The sequence below is a fragment of the Pleurodeles waltl genome, chromosome 6, assembly GCF_031143425.1.
Source record: "Pleurodeles waltl isolate 20211129_DDA chromosome 6, aPleWal1.hap1.20221129, whole genome shotgun sequence".
In the NCBI taxonomy this organism is placed as follows: Eukaryota; Metazoa; Chordata; class Amphibia; order Caudata; family Salamandridae; genus Pleurodeles; species Pleurodeles waltl.
The window spans coordinates 1645417046-1645437434 of record NC_090445.1 but is presented as its reverse complement, the minus strand read 5'-3'; the positions used below and the strand labels follow the sequence as shown (position 1 = coordinate 1645437434).

The 20389-nt window shown below is 44.8% G+C and overlaps 1 protein-coding gene across 1 annotated transcript in view; it reads right to left on the bottom strand.

Annotated features, from left to right (window-relative positions):
* The window catches only part of ADAMTSL2 (ADAMTS like 2), a 181415-nt gene that overhangs the window by 28090 nt on the left and 132936 nt on the right, over positions 1-20389 (bottom strand). The window contains exons 15-17 of the mRNA XM_069241556.1: positions 13526-13681; positions 8231-8401; positions 6969-7145 (exon numbers count right to left, since the gene is read on the bottom strand). Coding sequence (XP_069097657.1) covers positions 6969-7145; positions 8231-8401; positions 13526-13681 — 504 coding nt within the window. The remainder of the gene's footprint in view (positions 1-6968; positions 7146-8230; positions 8402-13525; positions 13682-20389) is intronic.

Sequence of the window (20389 nt, the reverse complement as noted above, 5' to 3'; positions counted from 1 at the left end):
TAAGAAGTACCAAATTAGCATACATACTCCGTGGCTTAGCCATATAAATGGGCACTCTGCGATAGTAGATCTTCCACGAGTGGTTTTTCATGCAAAGTAAACCATGAACACTAGAAGGGTCAGCTTAAGAATTGTGTCTGGTACCAGAGTTATAACACTGGAAAGGAAATGTCAGCAACATTTTCTACGGATTGGGCAGTTCTTCTGACTTTGTTGCATTATAATGTTTGATCTTCAAGCACAGGATCTCAGAGCTGGTAATTAATAATCTATTTGCTGACAGCCATCACTTGCGTTAACCCACCAAATGACTAACGGTACCAATTTGCTGACTTGGGGCCTGTTTATGAGTTTGGCAGACAAGGTACTCTGACACAAATTTGGAGGAGTGACCTGTTTATCAAACCATCAGTCTGCCTGTTCTATTTTGAATCATGAGGACTGTCAGTTTTCTGACAGCAGTACATTCTCTGGCTCTGCCATCAGAAACCTTGCACCGATGGCTTGTCGGTGTAGAATCATCAGACAGTCCGTCCTATTTAGAGTGGACTGTCTGATGGATTTTTCTCTCTGCTGCCAGGGAAATCCTGGACGTTCTGTGCAGACAAAAATATACTGATGAGTCTCGGTGTGTCAGGGTCATTAATATTTTATTTTGGCAAAAACAAATTCCTACTCCTGCTTTAGGAGTTTGTTTTTGAAAAAGTAAAAAAGTTTGTTAAGTGGCCATATGAAACATGACAAGCAGTCATCAAACTTTCTGTGTCTTCAAAGGAGCTACATGGAGGCGGCTCTTGGGAAGGCACAGAGATCACCCCCAGGCCTGCAGTGATCTCACAATATGACAAGCGGTAGTCCGTCAGGTTGGCAGATGTAATGTTTTTCACCATCCTGATGGATGGTGGGCCACCTGGGCAACCCTGAATCAGGCCTTAAGTCATCAGATGGCAATACCCTTCATACATTGTTTAGGTAAATCCCAGCTTTCAACAGGGCAGATGGAGAAGAAATTTATAATCCTGTGGGTCAGCGCTGCAGTGCACAACAACCCTTGCCCCAGATCCTTCTCTACCACCAACTGTGCTAGTGAAATCTGCAATCTGTGGCTTTGAGTCAACAACAGTGCCACACACATTTTTTAATCTCCCATAAAGTAGGCCTATTGGAGAAAAAGGACTCTCTCTAAAGACCTAATACAAACAAAGCCCTGGGCGATATTGTCACCCCAATTCGAGTCATCTCACTTATCTGCATTTAAGAGCAAGGATAACTGATTCCATTAGAACATTGCACACATGATTCCCATAAAATGTTTTATTAGGTCAGAGAAAACATAACCTAATGTAAAAAATAGAAAGCTTGGATGTTGTACTTGCAATCATTTTGTCCAGATCACGTACTGTTAAAGTGTTCTTGATTTTAGTTACATTGTTTTTCACTGTTCTTTCAAGGAAGCACTCTAGGGCAGTGGTTCCCAACCTTTTGATTTCTGTGGACCCCCACTTTAACATTAATGGAACCCAGGGACCCCCACTGAATCATCATGGGAATCCGGGGACCCCCGCCTGACTCATTACTGGAAGCTGGGGACCTAATTTGTCAATATTTGTTAATATTTTTTAATTTTCTAGGCTCTCGTGGACCCCCTGAGAAGGCTTTGTGGACCCCTAGTGGTCCCCGGACCACAGGTTGGGAACCACTGCTCTAGGGAATTACATCTCACAGTGTAAAACGAATCTGTCATGTAAAGCTGGGAGCTTTCACTGTGTTACATGTTTCCCAACCAGTGCTTCAAAGCCCTTCTGGTAGAGTCGAGTTCACCAATAACTCATCAAACAAGGAGGGCTTGATCTTCATTTGCCATTAGACTCAAATCTGCTCTCTAAGGATGCTCTTGGTGTAAAACCAAATCAAACCTCTTTTCAGACGGTGTGATCGTTTTACCAAGACCAGGGTCCTATAAGTCAGCAACGTGTACTGAGAAGCCACTACTCTATCAAAACATATTTCAGGTAATTTCTTAAACACAACCCCTAAGTCTATACTTAGCTACAGCTTGGGGCAGTCCCCCGGGAAGTAATTCATGTGGTGCAGCTAGTACAAAAAGAGTGCAACTTGGACTCCCCAATATTAGCTGGCTTATTTATGACAGGCTTGCGCCACCGAACATCACTTTCTGTGATCCTCCAGTGGCGCAAACCTCCCAACCATATCTATGAGACCACACAAAGCCACTCTGCTTGGCTTTGAATGGCCTCATAGATATGGAGTAAGGCAAAGCAGCGCAAGTCACTGCATTGCTTTACTCTGAGTCAGGAAGGCGTTTGTGAGAAAGTAGCCTCTTTCTAGCCTTGTTACCCCCACTTTTGGCCTGTTTGTGAGTATATGTCAGGGTGTTTTCGCTGTCTCACTGGGATCCTGATAGCCAGGGCCCAGTGCTCATAGTGGAAACCCTATGTTGTAAGTGTGGTTGTTATGTGTCACAGGGATCCTGCTAGCCAGGACCCCAGTGCTCATAAGTTTGTGTCCTATATGTATGTGTTCCCTGTGTGATGCCTAACTGTCTCACTGAGGCTCTGCTAACCAGAACCTCAGTGGTTATGCTCTCTCTGCTTTACAAATTGTCACTAACAGGCTAGTGACCAATTTTACCAATTCACATTGGCATACTGGAACACCCTTATAATTCCCTAGTATATGGTACTGAGGTACCCAGGGTATTGGGGTTCCAGGAGATCCCTATGGGCTTCAGCATTTCTTTTGCCACCCATAGGGAGCTCTGACAATTCTTACACAGGCCTGCCACTGCAGCCTGAGTGAAATAACGCCCACATTATTTCACAGCCATTTTACACTGCACATAAGTAATTTATAAGTCACCTATATGTCTAACCTTCACCTGGTGAAGGTTGGGTGCAAAGTTACATAGTGTGTGGGCACCCTGGCACTAGCCAAGGTGCCCCCACATCGTTCAGGGCAAATTCCCCGGACTTTGTGAGTGCGGGGACACCATTTCACGCGTGCACTATACATAGGTCACTACCTATGTATAGCATCACAATGGTAACTCCGAACATGGCCATGTAACATGTCTAAGATCATGGAATTGTCACCCCAATGCCATTCTGGCATTGGGGAGACAATTCCATGATCCCCCGGGACTCTAGCACAGAACCCGGGTACTGCCAAACTGCCTTTCCGGGGTTTTCACTGCTGCTGCTGCCAACCCCTCAGACAGGTTTCTGCCCTCCTGGGGTCCAGGCAGGCCTGGCCCAGGAAGGCAGAACAAAGGACTTCCTCTGAGAGAGGGTGTTACACCCTTTGGAAATAGGTGTCAGGGCTGGGGAGGAGTAGCCTCCCCCAGCCTCTGGAAATGCTTTGATGGGCACAGATGGTGCCCATCTCTGCATAAGCCAGTCTACACCGGTTCAGGGATCCCCCAGCCCTGCTCTGGCACGAAACTGGACAAAGGAAAGGGGAGTGACCACTCACCTGACCTGCACCTCCCAGGGGAGGTGCCCAGAGCTCCTCCAGCGTGCCCCAGACCTCTGCCATCTTGGATTCAGAGGTGTGCTGGCACACTGGACTGCTCTGGGTGGCCAGGGCCAGCAGGTGACGTCAGAGACTCCTTCTGATAGGCTCTTACCTTTCTTACTAGCCTATCCTCCTTCCTAGGTAGCCAAACCTCCTTTTCTGGCTATTTAGGGTCTCTGCTTTAGGGAATTCTTCAGATACCGAATGCAAGAGCTCATCAGAGTTCCTCCTCTGCATCTCCCTCTTCACCTTCTGCCAAAGGATCATCCGCTGGCTGCTCAGGACGCCTGCAAAACCGCAACAAAGTAGCAAAGACGACTACTGCAACCTTGTATTGCTTCATCCTGCTGGCTTTCTCACCTGTTTCCTGGTGGTGTATGCTCTGGGGGTAGCCTGCCTCCTTCTTGCACCAGGAGCTCTGAAGAAATCTCCTGTGGGTCGACAGAATCTTCCCCCTGCAACCGCAGTCAACAAAAGACTACATCACCGGTCCTCTGGGTCCCCTCTCAGCATGACGAGCGTGATCCCTGGAACTCAGCAACTCTGTCCAAGTGACTCCCACAGTCCAGTGACTCTTCAGTCCAAGTTTGGTGGAGGTAAGTCCTTGCCTCCCCAAGCTAGACTGCATTGCTGAGTACCGCGTGAATTGCAGCTGCTCCGGCTCCTGTGCACTCTTCCAGGATTTCCTTTGTGCACAGCCAAGCCTGGGTCCCTGACAATCTAACCTGCAGTGCACAACCTTCTGAGTTGTCCTCCGGCGTCTTGGGACTCCCTTTTCTGACTTCGGGTGGACTCCAGTTCACTCCTCTTCTAAGTGCCTGTTCCGGTACTTCTGCGGGTGCTGCATGCTTCTGTGAGGGCTCCCTGACTTGCTGGGCGCCCCCTCTGTCTCCTCACCCAAGTGGCAACATCCTGGTCCCTCCTGGGCCACAGCAGCATCCAAAAACCCTAACCGCGACCCTTGCAGCTAGCAAGGCTTGTTTGCGGTCTTTCTGCATGGGAACACCTCTGCAAGCTTTTTCACGATGTGGGACATCCATCCTCCAAAGGGAAAGTTCCTAGTCCTCTTCGTTCTTGCAAAACACCAAGCTTCTTCCATCCGGTGGCAGCTCCTTTGCACCCTCAGCTGGCATTTCCTGGGCATCTGCCCACTCTCGACACTGTCGCGACTCTTGGACTTGGTCCCCTTGTTTCACAGGTACTCAGGTCCGGAAATCCACTGTTGTGCTTTGCTGGTGATGGTTTTCCTTGCAGAATCCCCCTATCACGACTTCTGTGCTCTCTGGGGGTTGTAGGTGCACTTTACACCTACATTACAGGGTCTTGGGGTGGGCTATTTTTTTAACCCTCACTGTTTTCTTATAGTCCCAGCGACCCTCTACAAGCTCACATAGGTTTGGGGTCCATTTGAGGTTCGCATTCCACTTTTGGAGTATATGGTTTGTCTTGCCCCTATACCTATGTGCTCCTATTGCAATCTACTGTAACTTTACATTGCTTGCATTACTTCCTTTTGCTATTACTGCATATTTTTGGTATTGTGTACATATATCTTGTGTATATTTGGCATCCTCATACTGAGGGTACTCACTGAGATACTTTTGGCATATTGTCATAAAAATAAAGTACCTTTATTTTTAGTATATCTGTGTATTGTGTTTTCTTATGATATTGTGCATATGACACTAGTGGTATAGTAGGAGCTTTTCATGTCTCCTAGTTCAGCCTAAGCTGCTCTGCTATAGCTACCTTCTATCAGCCTAAGCTGCTAGAAACACCTCTTCTACACTAATAAGGGATAACTGGACCTGGTACAGAGTGTAAGTACCCCTTGGTACCCACTACAAGCCAGGCCAGGCTCCTACAGCGTTCCATGGGCATTGCAGGGGGTTTTCCCACGCAACACCCATGGTTTTTTAAGCTGCTCCAGATTTACTTATTCATGTAAACCTGTGGAAGCTCCAAAACCCTACGCCTCCCAAAGTGAGGTGTAACAAGGTGAAATATTTTTATGTCTCCTAATTTTTGCCTCTTTCCATGTGTACTGCATTCTGCAATACACATAGAACGGAGAAAACGCCTCTCAGGATTGTTTTTGTGTAGGAAGGTGTCCCATCCTGCACAAAAACAATCTTGCATGCAACGCAGGCACCCTTTCACCATAGTGCAAGGGGCATGAGTTGGCCCTAGGTTGCCAAAACAGTTCCAGCGCAGTAGGAAATGTCAGGAATGCACTGTATTTCATACGTATGGTGCATTTGTTCCCTTTCACATTGGCATGGTGCAGCGAAGCAAGAAGACTTGAGGCGCTACCCTAGGCCAATTCCCCATAAACCTGGGCCTATGTATAGTAGTCCACTTTAACTTGACGTCTGCTACCCAGCAAGGGACACTGAAATAGTAAAGGAAGCAAACACCTTTTTCTGTCTGTGCCCCAAAATAAATATGAAAGTGGCTACTTGCCATGGTAGAACTACCTCTACCCAGACCTGTGCTCTTCAGGAAAAAGCACCTTTTGGATGCTGATGTAGTATCAATTAGGTAGTCTTTATTAGTATTATTGAAAAACAAAATTGGAAGGACTTAATCAGGTAAAATGATATGCGAGACTCATCTCTTACTTAAAAGAAAGCCCCCTGAATAAAGCACTCACTGCTGATTTCTGTTTGCGAACTACTGGCCAACGTTCCGAGGCTAGTACATTGAGTGTGACTGTAATCTAATTTATACTTGCTTTATGAAAAAAGAACTATTAAACCATGCTCCATTAGTAGAACTCTTCGTCCTACGTTTGTCAATGTTGTCAGAATTTTTAAATGTATTCGGGTCTTGCTGTTCCAGACATGTTAGAGTGGATGTAAATCATAGTAAGGATTTGTAATTTGTTTAGCACTTAACACAATTTTTCCATCTCCAGATGATGTCAATGAAGGGTGTAGCTGTTATCCAATGCAATGGCTCTGAAGACACGCAGAGATGGAAAATGTGAATGACGTTCAAACAGAGCAATGGATAAAGAGGGCCGACCTAACACCCCTCTGTTTACTCATGTTTGTAGGTTTATTTTGATTTGTTTAAGCATCAGGATGACAGGAAGTACAGACCTAATTAAAATTCATGTGCATATATGAGATTAATTCCAATCACGAAGTGTGCTGCAGCACGGCTTGCCCTACAAAGACCATGTTTTTGGGGGATTTCTATGAATGACCTGGGTTAAGGTGCCCCAAAGGCACAATGCATACATTTAGGAGTTTAATTCCTATACAGAGAACTTTGACAATCAAAAATAAAAGAGAGCATGGAAGGGGCCCTGTGTTGCATGACATGGAGGTTAGAAAACAGCAGTAAGCCCCAAAAGTTGCATTTTTGCTAGGGACATGTTGAGCAGCAAACTTCTCCAAAGTCCGTATTTGACTAGGTGCGCATTTTACCTCTGACCATGGCGTTGTGTACCACTTAAAACATGGCCGCTCGAAGCACGTGCTCTCCTCAGCATCTTTGGCGCTGATATCGCAGTCCGAAGGGTTCCGGTTTTTCAGTTTCCCATTTGCTATTTCCACACACTGGACGATCCTCTTCTTGACTCCACGGCCACACGTGGTATTACACTATGGAGAAGAGATACCCCAGTAATGTGAGTCTCATTACACCAGAGCGTTCCTATTATTCTCAGCCACAGGGCTATACCCACTGCACCAAACACTGCGAAGAACAAGTGAGCAAGGAGCACATTACTAACTAGGCTCAAACTAGATCGAGCTGTGGTATGAAGGCTGGAGCATCCAATCAACCACAAATGTGGTATTGCTGTGGTAACAAGTTAGATTACAATCCTGTGGGCACATATCTTCGTTTCTAAGGCTGGCACAGATTTAAAGGGAGACTGGTCCACTGCCAAAGTGTAAGACTTCGCAACAGGCTTCTCAGAGTAGAGTTCAGCAGTAGCAGAACAAATCATATATTAGATGTTTCTTGCATATGCCTGGATGTACCCGCGCCAGGCACAACAGCCTACTGGGTATTTACTAAGCCTGGGTGGAATTTTCAAATCTGCCGGCGGAATTGGAGGAACTTTGGAAATTCTGTATTACTCTTGTACTACAGAATTACTGATCAATGAAAATTCTGCCACTCCGCCGGCAGAATTAAAAAAAATATATGCAGTAATTCCTAAAGTTAGAAACCACTGCATACCACCCAGCTCCCTCGCATACTCTGCAGTGATTGAAGCTATTAATCACAGCAGAGTATGTAAGGGTGCCAAGTAGCATTTGTTTGTGCTATTTTCTTAACACAAAATGCATCCTTGCATCCGTTTTTGGACGCAAGGATGAAGGTTGTGCTAATAAAATAGGGCCAAGTGCCCCCTCTGCCCCATTGCCGAATTCTGCGGAATCTGTTGGATATTTAACTTGTTTCTACGAAATCAAACACCACGAAGTCCCCCACCCCGAGTATTTAAACTGTTTACCTACAGGCCAGTTCTCCACTAACATAAAACAACATAACAGAGCTCAACACAGCCGGGGGATGCATCAAGGCGCACAGTTCCAGTTACTTCTAAATGAGGGACACCCCACTGAATTATATTTGATTAATGATGTCTGAGAAAAAGCATGAGGGTCTGTGACCAGCCACAAAGCTAACCATACTACAGAAATGCCCATCAGGAAATAGTAGTAGCAGATCTTACCCTTTCCCAGTCTTGTGTCAACCACTGTGGTGGGCAGTTCTTGTCACCACATGGGTGTATGGCCAGCGGCTTCATCTCAATTGGGCACTGGGACTCTGGAACCACTCTGCCATCTGCAGTCTTACAAAAGACGTGTCTGACCATCTGGCCCTGCCCACAGCCTCCACTGCACTGAAAATGAAATATAAGTGACAGGTCAGTAGAACATGTGGGAGACATCTTAGCAATATCAAATACGGCTATGGGACTCATTTAGGATGGGGCAGTGAATAGGAGCTTTGCTGCACAACATCAGGACTTCTGCCCACCAACCATGAGGTTAACCTCCCGATTTAGAGGTGCGGACTAATGATTGTGCAAAAGTTGGACCTCCTCCAGCTCCAGTGGTGCACAGGTATTGGCGGCAGCATCAGGTCAACCCGACATAACGTGGTCCTCCTGATGTAACGTTTCCTTGCCTGAATAGTATGAGGATGCCATATGTCTGTATTTAACATTATGAACTTTACACAGTTTGAATCAAATAAAAAAAAAAGTTAGTCTTGCTGCTTAAATGGCGTGATGATTGTGCAAAAATGTGTACACTGCATGGCGGAGGTATTTAATGCTCCTTGAGATGCTACGACCTAGTAATTGATTTTGGGCGAGCAGCATACCAGAGTAATTTAGCAAATATACCATGGTCCATAATACAAATAGGAACTCGAGATTCTGGCTGGTAGTAAAAAACAGACTCATTGAATGAAGCGGGACCCTCACATCACAGATGCTATGGCACCTTCTGCACATTTTCTCTAATAACTAGCAAAAATTATTTATGTTTTGTGAAGCTCAGCCACTTCCTTTGCCTTAACGCATTACTGATCGGAAGCTCTAGGTGCATTTAAACAATGCATGTTTGGAAAATAAAAATGTGTTACACATCCTCAAAGACTTCATTCTGCTGCTGAACAGAAGCATTCTACACTGCCAATACTTCCGAAGATTGCAGACTTCTAGATTTTGGTTCCTATTCTCTGGACCATTATTCTTCTTCGTTTTGATTTATTTTTTTATATTCTCTTGTTCTGCAAAAGGCTGAAAAGTGTTTATTTTCCACCTCAGAGCAAAGAGTTTCACTCTGTGGCTCAGCTAATGACTTAGTGCTCTAGTGAACATTATTCAATTTATTTATTATTTTATTCAGGCAGCAAACAACCGTACATCCAATAAGTGGTACAGATAACAACGCAATACAAACAATTGTGTCTGTCCCATAAACCGTGTCTTGGTCCCCGTCTCTTCATTCTCTTACTTCATTTAGAGGTCCTGGGATGAGGTATTCCCGATGATGAAAAACCCATTACGTGAATATCATAAATTTGGAGGGATCACCCAACTTAGGGTTGCCCCTTTAAATGTCAATAGAGAATTTTCAGACTGCAGCCAGCTTGTGAACCATGGCAGTGCGGGACATAAAATGACCCTAGATGTATCCCCAAATGCAGGGACTAAAAAAAAAGCCCAACACCTTGGGAGCATTAATTATGTCATTTTCAAACATGGACCCCAATTTCGGGGTCTGGTTTACAAATGAAGGTTACCAGCAGACTGAAAACGCTAAGTCTGGTGGTTTGGCCATGAAAGGGGTACGAGGAGACAATGGTTCGCTTACGAACTCTTTGAGGATTTCCCTTCATCTATAAGGATCACACTACATTTCACAGGATTTCCGACCATGACTATGTATTGCCCTACTTCTATGTTTGTTCTAGATGCCTTGGGTTACCCAACATCTCTATTAAATTACCTTTCATATGTATGGATTTCCCTACATTTCGATGGTTTGCCCCAATACAGGTTGCACAACATCAATAGGAGTTGCCAGACATCTTAATAAACATCCCTACATTTCTTTGGATTGCCCCATCTCTATGAATTGACACGCTTCTCTATGTATTGCCATCATTTTCTATACATTGCCTTGTGAAGCATGTTACTTAATGTCCCTTTTAACCTTCAGAGGCAAAGGAGAAACGACTTAAATGGCAAGATGAAATTTTTAGTGGTGTAACTGGCCCCATGAATCAAGTCAGCTTTTCTCTAGTTCGAACTTTTAACCAAGCAGAAAACAATTCACAGATGTGTCTACACATGCATGAACACACGTTGCTTTCCAGACCACCCCTATGTAGTCTCTCCCACGACTTCTCTCCAGAAACAATGAAAGAACCCAATGCATTAACCCATGTAAGACTTGTGTACATGGTCATCCAGGTGGAGTGTTCTAGTGATTAATAGATGTGGGCTGCTACAGTGTCTGTTCCTGGCCGAGCCTTGCTTGGCTTGAGCATTATGTTCACTCTTCTGTCTGCTTGATTAATACTGCATGTGGAATCCAAGTCCATTCTTCTGCTGGAGATTTCCAGCTGCGCCTGTGGATCTCATCCAGTCAGAACAGGGGCATGGTTACTCTCCAACTGTGTCAGCGACGTCATGAACAAGCGGCCAGCTGGTGGCTAACACAGATTCAGAACATACTTCTAATATGTAGACATCGCTAAAGAGATTGAATCTGTAACTCCTCACCCCAGTAATAGAAGGGATCACTGGTTTAATAAGAGCAGTGATTAATATAAGCATCTCCCAGACTACTTTACCATTTACACAGAGAGGTTCTGTGTTTTTCCAGGCCACCAGTTTCCTTTAAACATATTCACAGAGGTTAAATACCTTCGGACAATGCATTGAGAACTGGAAAATAGATTACCGGTTTTTATACTTTTACAGTCCTTACTTTATGATTGTTGGTAGCAGAACATATCTATCTGGTCAATTTGAAGCAATAAAAAGAATCATAAGATATCTATTTCTGCACACTTTTCAAGATAAAACAAAAGTGTCAATGAAAAAACAACAACTCCATTAACAGAACTATATGACTCTTATGCATGCCAAATAAAGACTGGCTGGTTCACAAAAGTTGTCTAAGTCCTACACAACTTCTTGGCCAGCCTAATAGCTAATTGTTTCATGTATTCTTGTCATGGTCTTGAAACATCTTACTTGAATCACGGCCTTTTGCTCACTACAGGCAGCACCTTAGCTGGTGGCCCTTTTTCGAGTGCCCATAAAGTTTATTTCTGTTAATCCTGCAAATCCACTCAAGTCTTGCACTGTGTTGACAAACCTAGAAGGCTTACAATCAGATCCCTGTTCCTTCTCTCAATCCCCCTAAAGTTGATTCAGAAAGGTGTTAATCAATATTTTAATACTCAGGATCCAGGGGCAATTGAATTTCTATAGTATGGACAACATTCATTTCATAAATCCTTGCTTGACAGTCATCGCTGGTTTGAATACAGTGATTAATTCAATAATAAAATACACCAAGAACAAATTATTAGCCACATCTTAAACATCAGCTTAAGCTGTGGTCATGAGTAAAAACATATCTTCAGCTACTTTCCTCAAAGTCATCACAATGATTTCCTCTAAGACCTGTCATATGGGGTTTCATTCTCCTATAACCGATTCATTTTCACAGGTGTGCTATTGCATGATGTTTTTTTGATTATTGTATTTGACCGTGGATCCCCTGTTATCACTATGGTGTTAATTGTATAATTTGTGTTTCTTTTTTCTGTATTCGGAGTTGAGCCCTTGGTTTAATATTTTCACCTTAAGTATAGTAAAATAAATATATGCATCTTCAGCATCCTGAGTTGAATTGATGTCTAACGATACAACCTTATTGCTACTCCTTGATTCATATCAGATGGATAGCAAAACATGAGCATACCTCTTAGTGATTAAAATTCTATTCTTGCCTGGTTTTGTATGGAGGTGTTCAGTGATACGCTGAAAAATCACCAATTCTGCATGTAATACCCCATTTGTTTGATCAAATGCAGAATATAATTAATTACTGGCCCTGGTATGTAACTCACTCTGTGATGTTAATATTTTTAATTTACAAATCCAGAGTATTATACCCCTGGGATGGGACTATAGGATGTGACCTATTTTTGATTCCCCCTCTTTGAATTATTCATGAATGTGGTACCAATGTGCACTATTAGGGATCCGAGAACTCTGGGCATTGCATGGAGTATAATTGGTATACACAATACCTCAAAATTGCAAATACTGTTGTGCAACTATTTCTCCTTATATAATTTCTAAGGTCTTTATTGCCTAGATCATTACCCTGTTGAAAGTACTTGCATAGTGCCCCCATCTTGGGATCTATTACCCCACAGGGCTACGTATATACTACCATGGCTTTGCAAGCCCAATGCTTTTTACAGCATAGGTCTATTTTCAGTTATCCAACTGTGTAAACTAGGACATTTACCACCTTGTCACCAAAAAGGAGGACACTCTACATCAGAATTTATCACTTATGCTAAATACAACCCAATTGTGAGTTTTTGAGCAATAACATGCATATTGTTGGTGGCTACAGCAACAAAATCTGCATCTTGCACTAGATACCAGATATAGGGGGTCATTCCGACCCCGGCGGTCAAGGACCGCCGGGGCCGGCGGGAGCACCGCCAACAGGCTGGCGGTGCTCCACAGGGTATTCTGACTGTGGCGGTTCAGCCGCGGCCAGAAAGGGAAAACCGGCGGTCTCCGCGCCGCCATGGGGATTCTGACCCCCATACCGCCATCCTGTTCCTGGCGGCTTCGGCCGCCAGGAACAGGATGGCGGTATGGGGTGTCGGGGGCCCCTGGGGGCCCCTGCAGTGCCCATGCCAATGGCATGGGCACTGCAGGGGCCCCCGTAAGAGGGCCCCACCCTGAATTTCAGTGTCTGCTTAGCAGACACTGAAATTCGCGACGGGTGCCACTGCACCCGTCGCAAATCCTCCACTCCGCCGGCTCCATTCGGAGCCGGCATCCTCATGGGGGGGTGTTTCCCACTGGGTTGGCGGGCGGCCTGTTGGCGGTCGCCCGCCAGCCCAGTGGGAAACCCAGAATACCCGCGGCGGTCTTTTGACCGCGCAGCGGTATTCTGGCGGTTCCCTCCAGGCGGGCGGCTCCCGCCGCCCGCCGGGGTCAGAATGACCCCCATATTCTTCTCAATGAATAGAGACATGTTTGGCCCGTCTAACATCTTCACAACACTCATAATTGTGTGATGTACGTAGTTTGAGAAAAACAAAGATACCTAGACATGCACCCCTTCTGGGCCTTTGTAACCCTACAAACAGGATATAATAGGAGCACAGATGTCTGCGTCATTCAGATCATCTGAGAACTCATTTCCTGCTTCTTGTTCTACACAGATGTCCACATGAGAACACTCACTGGCCCCCAGTCTGAGACGGTCCACTGCCTGTCGCAAGGAGGTCCGGTGCAGTTCTTCTCGGCAGGTGGCTTGGTGTCCGGATCACACATGTTCTCACTCTCTGAGCATCGCACGTCTCTCGTCACATGGCTCTTTTCCCCACATTTTGCAGTGCACTAGAAAAGAGAGGAGGGGGAAGTTGAAATACGACCTGGCATTTCCACCTGACATATGTTTAGAAACAGCTGGCTTCCTCAGAAAGCCGTCAGGGACCAGCAGCTCCAAGCTGCGACATTTGCCAATACATCTGGCTGAAGGTGTGACTGAGTCTGATTAAAATCACAAGGTAGTCTACAAATGCAAGACAACAATTTTCATGGCCACTCTTTGGTAGTAAAAGGGGAAAAGCACGCGAGCAAATCATTTCCTGAAAGGAATTCTTGAAACGTCACCCTCCTACAGTCTTTCTGAGGACTAATGTCCTTTCCACAGAACTATATCTCTTGAGAGCAGAGCGCGTCCAGCATCCATTGCACCCCCCCCCACCCCCCCAACTGCACAGCCAGCAGAGTGAAGTCATTTTGGAATGGCCTTCCATTCATATCTGTGTCAGACAGCAGATTCAATGTTTGTGTAACGCAGACCAACGCGTGAAGGGCACGCGGCTCTAACATGACGTATTGATTTTAGAAACTGTCAGATCTCCACAAAACCAGCTCTTATTGTTGGGGAAAATTAACATGCTGCCCAGTTGGCAACAGTGTCTATATGCTGGCGCAAGCTAGATCAGGACAGCTGGCCAAAACATGCACTACACATCTCGCTGGAATGCGCCAGCAGTAAAATCCCTGGTGCTTGCCATGGCTTTCAGAACACATCATTTCTCACCTCTAGAAACTTGTGAAGCAATACACCTAACACCAAACACCACCCACTGACTGAGATCTTATTTTGCACACGATTGTGAAGCACATAAACACACACTGGTGTATGGACTGACTACCACAACCATTTCGTACCCATTTGTAGAGGTTATTTGTAATGCTGAGTGTAATATCTAATTGTGCTTTTATTAAAGTGTTTTTCCTTTTTAATAAAAAAGACACTGACTGGACAATGATTAATTGACTGTTATTTGGTGCGTTGCTTAGCTCTGACTTTCTAGCCCAGGAGTCAAGTGAAACAAGCATTTGCAATGCAACGGGTCTCGCGTTTGCTCATGTTAGAGCTGATCGCGTTGTAAACTCCTAACCCGACTTTTCATCTATCGGCAAAAGTTATTTTATGTACGTAACCAGAAAAAGTGAAATTAACTGTGTAAAGCGCTCGACTTCTGCCAAGCGAAATCGTGCTAGGAAAATAGAGAAAAAGTAGTCCACGATCCGACAGAAAACAGCGAGCCTCGCATGTTTTCTGTACTTGGTCGCTGCGCTCGAGGAGGGCTAACGTGTGCATGCCTTCCACTAATGAAAGCAAGCAGATTTTACTAGGCAAGCTCACGAACCAATGAAACACACTGACGTGACGTCGACAGGGCTCCGAGCCCTTTTCTAGTAACTAAAGCGTCTCGCTGTGATACGCATGCGCGAGAGCATGCAACGCAGGCTCGACCCTAAAAAGGGGTTGGTTGTTATGTTTAAAAGTCTGCACTTCGGAGGATTCAGGAAACCAGCGATAAAGGACCCTATCTAACCCAAATGGAGGTGCAGTAGCTGGAACCTGCTGACTCAGATTTCTTACAATTGGCAATCATATTAAAATTAGTAATGGGAGAAGTTTTAACTCTACCCACTAATGAAGGGAAGCCTGGAAGAAATTAAATGAACAAATGGTCAGTGCATCTCAGGATTTAAAGTCACTGGATGTGCTCTTGGTGGGACATCTGGCCACAGGAAATTATATTGCCTAATCACTGATGTCTGCCTGAACCACAACCTTCTCGTAGACAGCTCTGATGATGATGAGTACAGGGGAGAAAAGTGTGCATGCAAACTGGGGGCAGCACTTCTGTGGTCAAGGGTGGGGAGGAAGAGATTTGGAGACAGCTCTTATGGGAACACTGGGCTGGTTGCAGAAACCCCTTCACTTTTTGCCCCCATTTTTAGCTTATACTTGCGTTTTCTGACTGTGACTGTGCCCTGGGAACTGCTATCAGGCACAGGGACAGTGCTCTGTTTAAAACAGTATATGCAAATTAGGCCTAATTATTATTGGCTCTGACAACCTTCCTATAAGTAGGGCATGAAGGTTTAGGGACACCTGTATAGTTGGTGCACCCAAAGGCGCACTGCTGTTGTGTCCAGTGTCATTGTAAAGGTGTACCTGCCTTGCTGGCTGCTTTTATGTTACAATTAACTCGAAATTAGATTTTGGAATGAAAAGTTCTTCCAAAAGCTCAGACTACCGTACTTTTGCACATGTCACTACTAAGGTCTGCCCTATGTGCCCCAAGAGTTGGATGCAGTGTAAATATAAGCAGGGGCTTTATAAAAGAAGTTGTATAAGCCCTGGTGAGGGGAAAACTGCCAAATTAGTTTTTCCCCATTGTAGTCAATTGGTTCCGTAGGCTACCATTGGGAGACTTTATTTTAAAATAATAAATAGATTTTTACCACACTTCACAGGAAGTGGTCACCCCAAAGGATGGTGGCCTGTACCTCATTGAACATGAGTACCTCCATGCTTCCTAACCCTGGAAAAAGGATAAATGTGTCAGAGCTGCCCCACAATTCAGATTCCTGCTGGAAGAAGATAATGGAGAAGAGGGTCTTCCTTGTTGGGCCCCTGGCCAGCACATGAAGAACTGCACTCAAAAGGACTGCACCACCTGCACTTTTTGGGCTTCATCAACAAAAGGACTGTGTCTTGCTTCTGCAACTCCAGGAGTGCACTCCCTGTACGCTACAGCGATAAATGAGCTGACCAGAGTCCGCTGCATCAAGTCCTGCAAGAAAAGCCCTGCTGACCATTGTCCAGTGGCCATTGGAGGACTCTGACCAGGTGCATGCTGGGACTTGTAGTCCCAACTTCCAAGGAGCAACTTGGAGCTTCTGGAACCTTGGATTAAGTTGCAGACACTTCAAGGACCAAAGAGGACTTCTAGAAGAATATCCAGAAGTTTGGAGATGTTTGGAGCAACTTTGAAAAAAAAAAAAGCTCCATAAGTGGACCAACCCAATGTTGAGAGTCAAGCTGGCTACCTTCAATCACAATCTGAATTTCAGGTCCGTCCCGCTGAAAGCTTCTGAGTTCTAAACTTCCAGGATTTGACGAGGGGCTCACGGGAAGGCAATCTGACAACATCGTATTGAAATCAGCTTGCTCAGGAGGACCGCACGATGTCAAGAAAAGCTCCAGAAAAGTTTCTAAGTGTGAAGGTAAAACTTTGACTGAGGCTCAGTGTATTCAAGCAGGGCTCCATCGCTGTCAGCCTCGACTTTTGACTTTGCCCCGATAAAGTGCTACCAGATGTCCCCAGTGGCACTTTTGGTTTTTAGGCGCTAGAAATAATTCATATCTCTGGTTCCTAACAACTGGATTTTTGTCGTTTTGCTGTCATTTTAAACATACAAATATTTCCTATATATATATATACATTTGGTGTTGTGAGTTGTGCTTTACTTACTGTTTTGTTGATATTAAATGCTATACACACCTGTTTCCTAAATTAAGCCTAACTGCATGTGAGCCAAGCTACCAAGGGTTGAGCAAGGATTAGTTTACTGACACCTTGATTGGACCTAGTTGGGTTTTGTAGCCTATTGCTAAGTGTAGGTACCTACCTGCTCTCACGAATAATCCACTTTCCAACAGCTCCAATGTTGTTGGGGGCAGGGCTAAGAGGGATCCCAGAAGGGACAGCTTCAGGGCTGATGTCAACTGGAGGTTCTGGCTTTGATCATGGATAGTTCTGGAATGGCAGAACTTAAAATATTAGTGGGATGTGAGTTTGGCAGAGTATGTTGTATGGTGACAGACGGGTGCCAGCCCAGCTACTGGTGGCAGCAGGAATAGCTTCACACTGCTGTAAAGGGGCAGTAAATCTTCACTCATATTTTCATAAAAACCTTGCCAATTCTGCACTTTGTGAAACGCTGAAAGTGTTAAAAATGTTGCAAAGGTATGACTCTAGCTACTTTACAAGTTCAAAAAGCCCTACTTAAACTACCAACATACACTGTAAAAAAAAGCTCTCATACAATCAATGCCCGCACTAGAGGAGCGGGTGAACCTTCATTGGAATAATTTGTATCAATTAATGACATTGTCCATCAACAACCACTGATGAGATGCTACCCAATTTAACATTAGTTCCTATGATAATTTACAGAGAACCAGTGTTCCCTCCACTTAGAACACCACCACAGACCCTGTATGGTAACCCAGTCTTTATTCCCCTGTAGGATTCTTTGAAAACAATGCATCTATAATTTTTCCCTTTTATGAGGTAAGTGAATGCCCGTTCTCGGACACATTATAAACGCATAAAGAAACTACACAGCATGTTGGGAGTACAAATTAGAATGCAAGGGTGCCTGCGTTGGGGCTAGGCAGCAGTTTATGCACCAGCGTAGGGGGAGAGGACAGAAATGCGCTGAATCTTGTAGATAGAGCACATTTCTGCCTTTTTCCAGTGGTGCAGGGTAAGGCAGCAGGACACTTGCTGTGCCGCTCTGCACCATGGGGCTTGTATATAAGCCCTTTGCTCCACCAGAGCATCACTTTTTGTGACACTCCAGTGGCGCTGTGCCACGCTCCATATTTACAAGGCAGCGTTAAGCCACTTTTTGTTGCTTAACGCATCCTTGTAAATATGGGCAGCCCAGTGCAGTTTTCTGCGGCAAAGGGGCGTGGATGGGTGTTGCTGTGGGTGTGGCCATGCACCTATTCTTTTTGACACTACCTGTGATTTACAAGGAAACGGAAACCTGAGGCAGCACCAAAAACTAATGCCTCCCCAGGGGTGGTATTAGAGTGGCACAATGAGGAGAAATAATTCTCCTAGTTATTTTGCTCTTTCTATTTGCATTCTGCAGCACACATAGATGGAGCAAATCATCATTAATGATTGGCTTTGTGCAGGAAGGTGTCCCTTCCTGCACATAAACAATCACCCCCGCAATGCAGGCCTCCTTGCACCATGGCACAAGGGTAGCTGCACCGGCACTAGGCAGCTGATTTAGCGCCGGCATCAAGGAAAACCACAGGGATGCATTGTATTCTGGTAAATATGGCGCATCTCTGCATTTTAGAAATTATGCAGCCGGGCACAGCAAATTACTTGTGACACCTTGCTGCACCATTTCCTCTTAAATTAGGCCCTAAGTATTCTTCTTCATAGTTTGTCCCTTCTTGCAAAGGCATAGATCAGTAGAGTGGCTTGTGCCTGTGTTGGAAGTCTTTTATTGTTGTGTGCGATAACCAGCTGGTTATTCTAATCATGCCACAACATAGCTGTACCTATGCATAATATACAGTGAAGAGGAGTGAGAGATAGGTATGAATATGCTTATTTCTACCATCTTTGTTTGGGAGATTAGTTGTTATTCTTGGGTGGATACAAACTTGAATGCTCTGTTCCTATATTTCAGATAGTCTTGGATATTTCTTGTGTTTTTTCCATGAAAGAGTTTTAACAATGTGCAGCCTGTATTAAGAAGGACAACCCACTAATGAATGCAACACTTCTTATATGGCGATGCCAGCAGCCGTATCAGTCTAAACAGACAAGTTCTATTTTGCCAGTATCTTTAAAGTTTCATTTGAAGGATGGTCCACTGCTGTATCTCTCCCTCTATCCATAGGTGTGGCATCTGGCCATGGGTAGGCAGTGAAGCCCTTGAACAGCTGGAGTGGAGTGGTGAAATACCAACTTCTGTAGTCATTGTCTGGCATTTGGAGCTTGGGTTCTTGGAGTATGGGTTCTTGGAGTGGTGCTTCTAGTTACAGCCTGTTTGTGGATTTTAAATGATACAAAAGTGAAGCAATGGTACACCGGAGCTACAGTGGAAAATCTTGGCATCGGAAGATGCTTCAAAAGTTTACATGGTATAACTTGAAAGACAAGGAGTAGGCTGAATTTCACCATTATCCTTCGGTTTCTCACTTCAGAAGAGGTCACCAAAAAGGTATACACAAATGGTGTAGACTTGTATCTCTTCCACTCTCCCCAGTAGAGGATCTCAGTATTGCATGATATCAATATTCACTGGTCAATAGCTTGGCATCAAAGCTCTGGAGCCAAAGCATTTAGGTTAGATTTCCAGGTACTGGATGATCTGAGTGTTGTTTCATCATTCTAGTTACTTAAGTTGAAGAAACGGTTCAGGTTTAGTAGCAGGCTGAGATAGACTTTGAAGAGGGCTAGAGGAATGATCAAGCATTGAATTACACAAGAGGTGGTGCAGAAAAGAGCAGAAATTAAGGCTGAAGGTGTTTGATTTGCTGGACAGGTGGGAGGAAATTCCTCTAAGAATGGCTCTCTGGAAGACCGCTGCCTTTGCCTAAGTAGATGGTATGCACTGTATCAAAGGCAGCAGAGAGCTCCATTACAAGGGTGGCGATTATATCTTTGTCAACAGTAGTCTAGATGTAGGGCTGCTTCAGTAACTCTGTTAGGATGGAAGCCAGTTTGGTACTCAGACATCTGAATGGTCTGAATGAAATCAGTTGTCTTTGGAACAGTTGATAGCTGGATGGTTCTCCTGGATTACATTTATTCTTCTTGATGATTGATCAGATGTTTGAGGTCTAGAGGTTGGTGGCTCAGGTTAGGGAATTGTTGCTCATGGTTCTTGCTGAGTTGGTGGTATTTGTATTAAGTAGGGTGCCAGGGTATTAAGTAGAATGTGAGGAGGGCAGGGATCTGAGACCCAGCTGGCCTG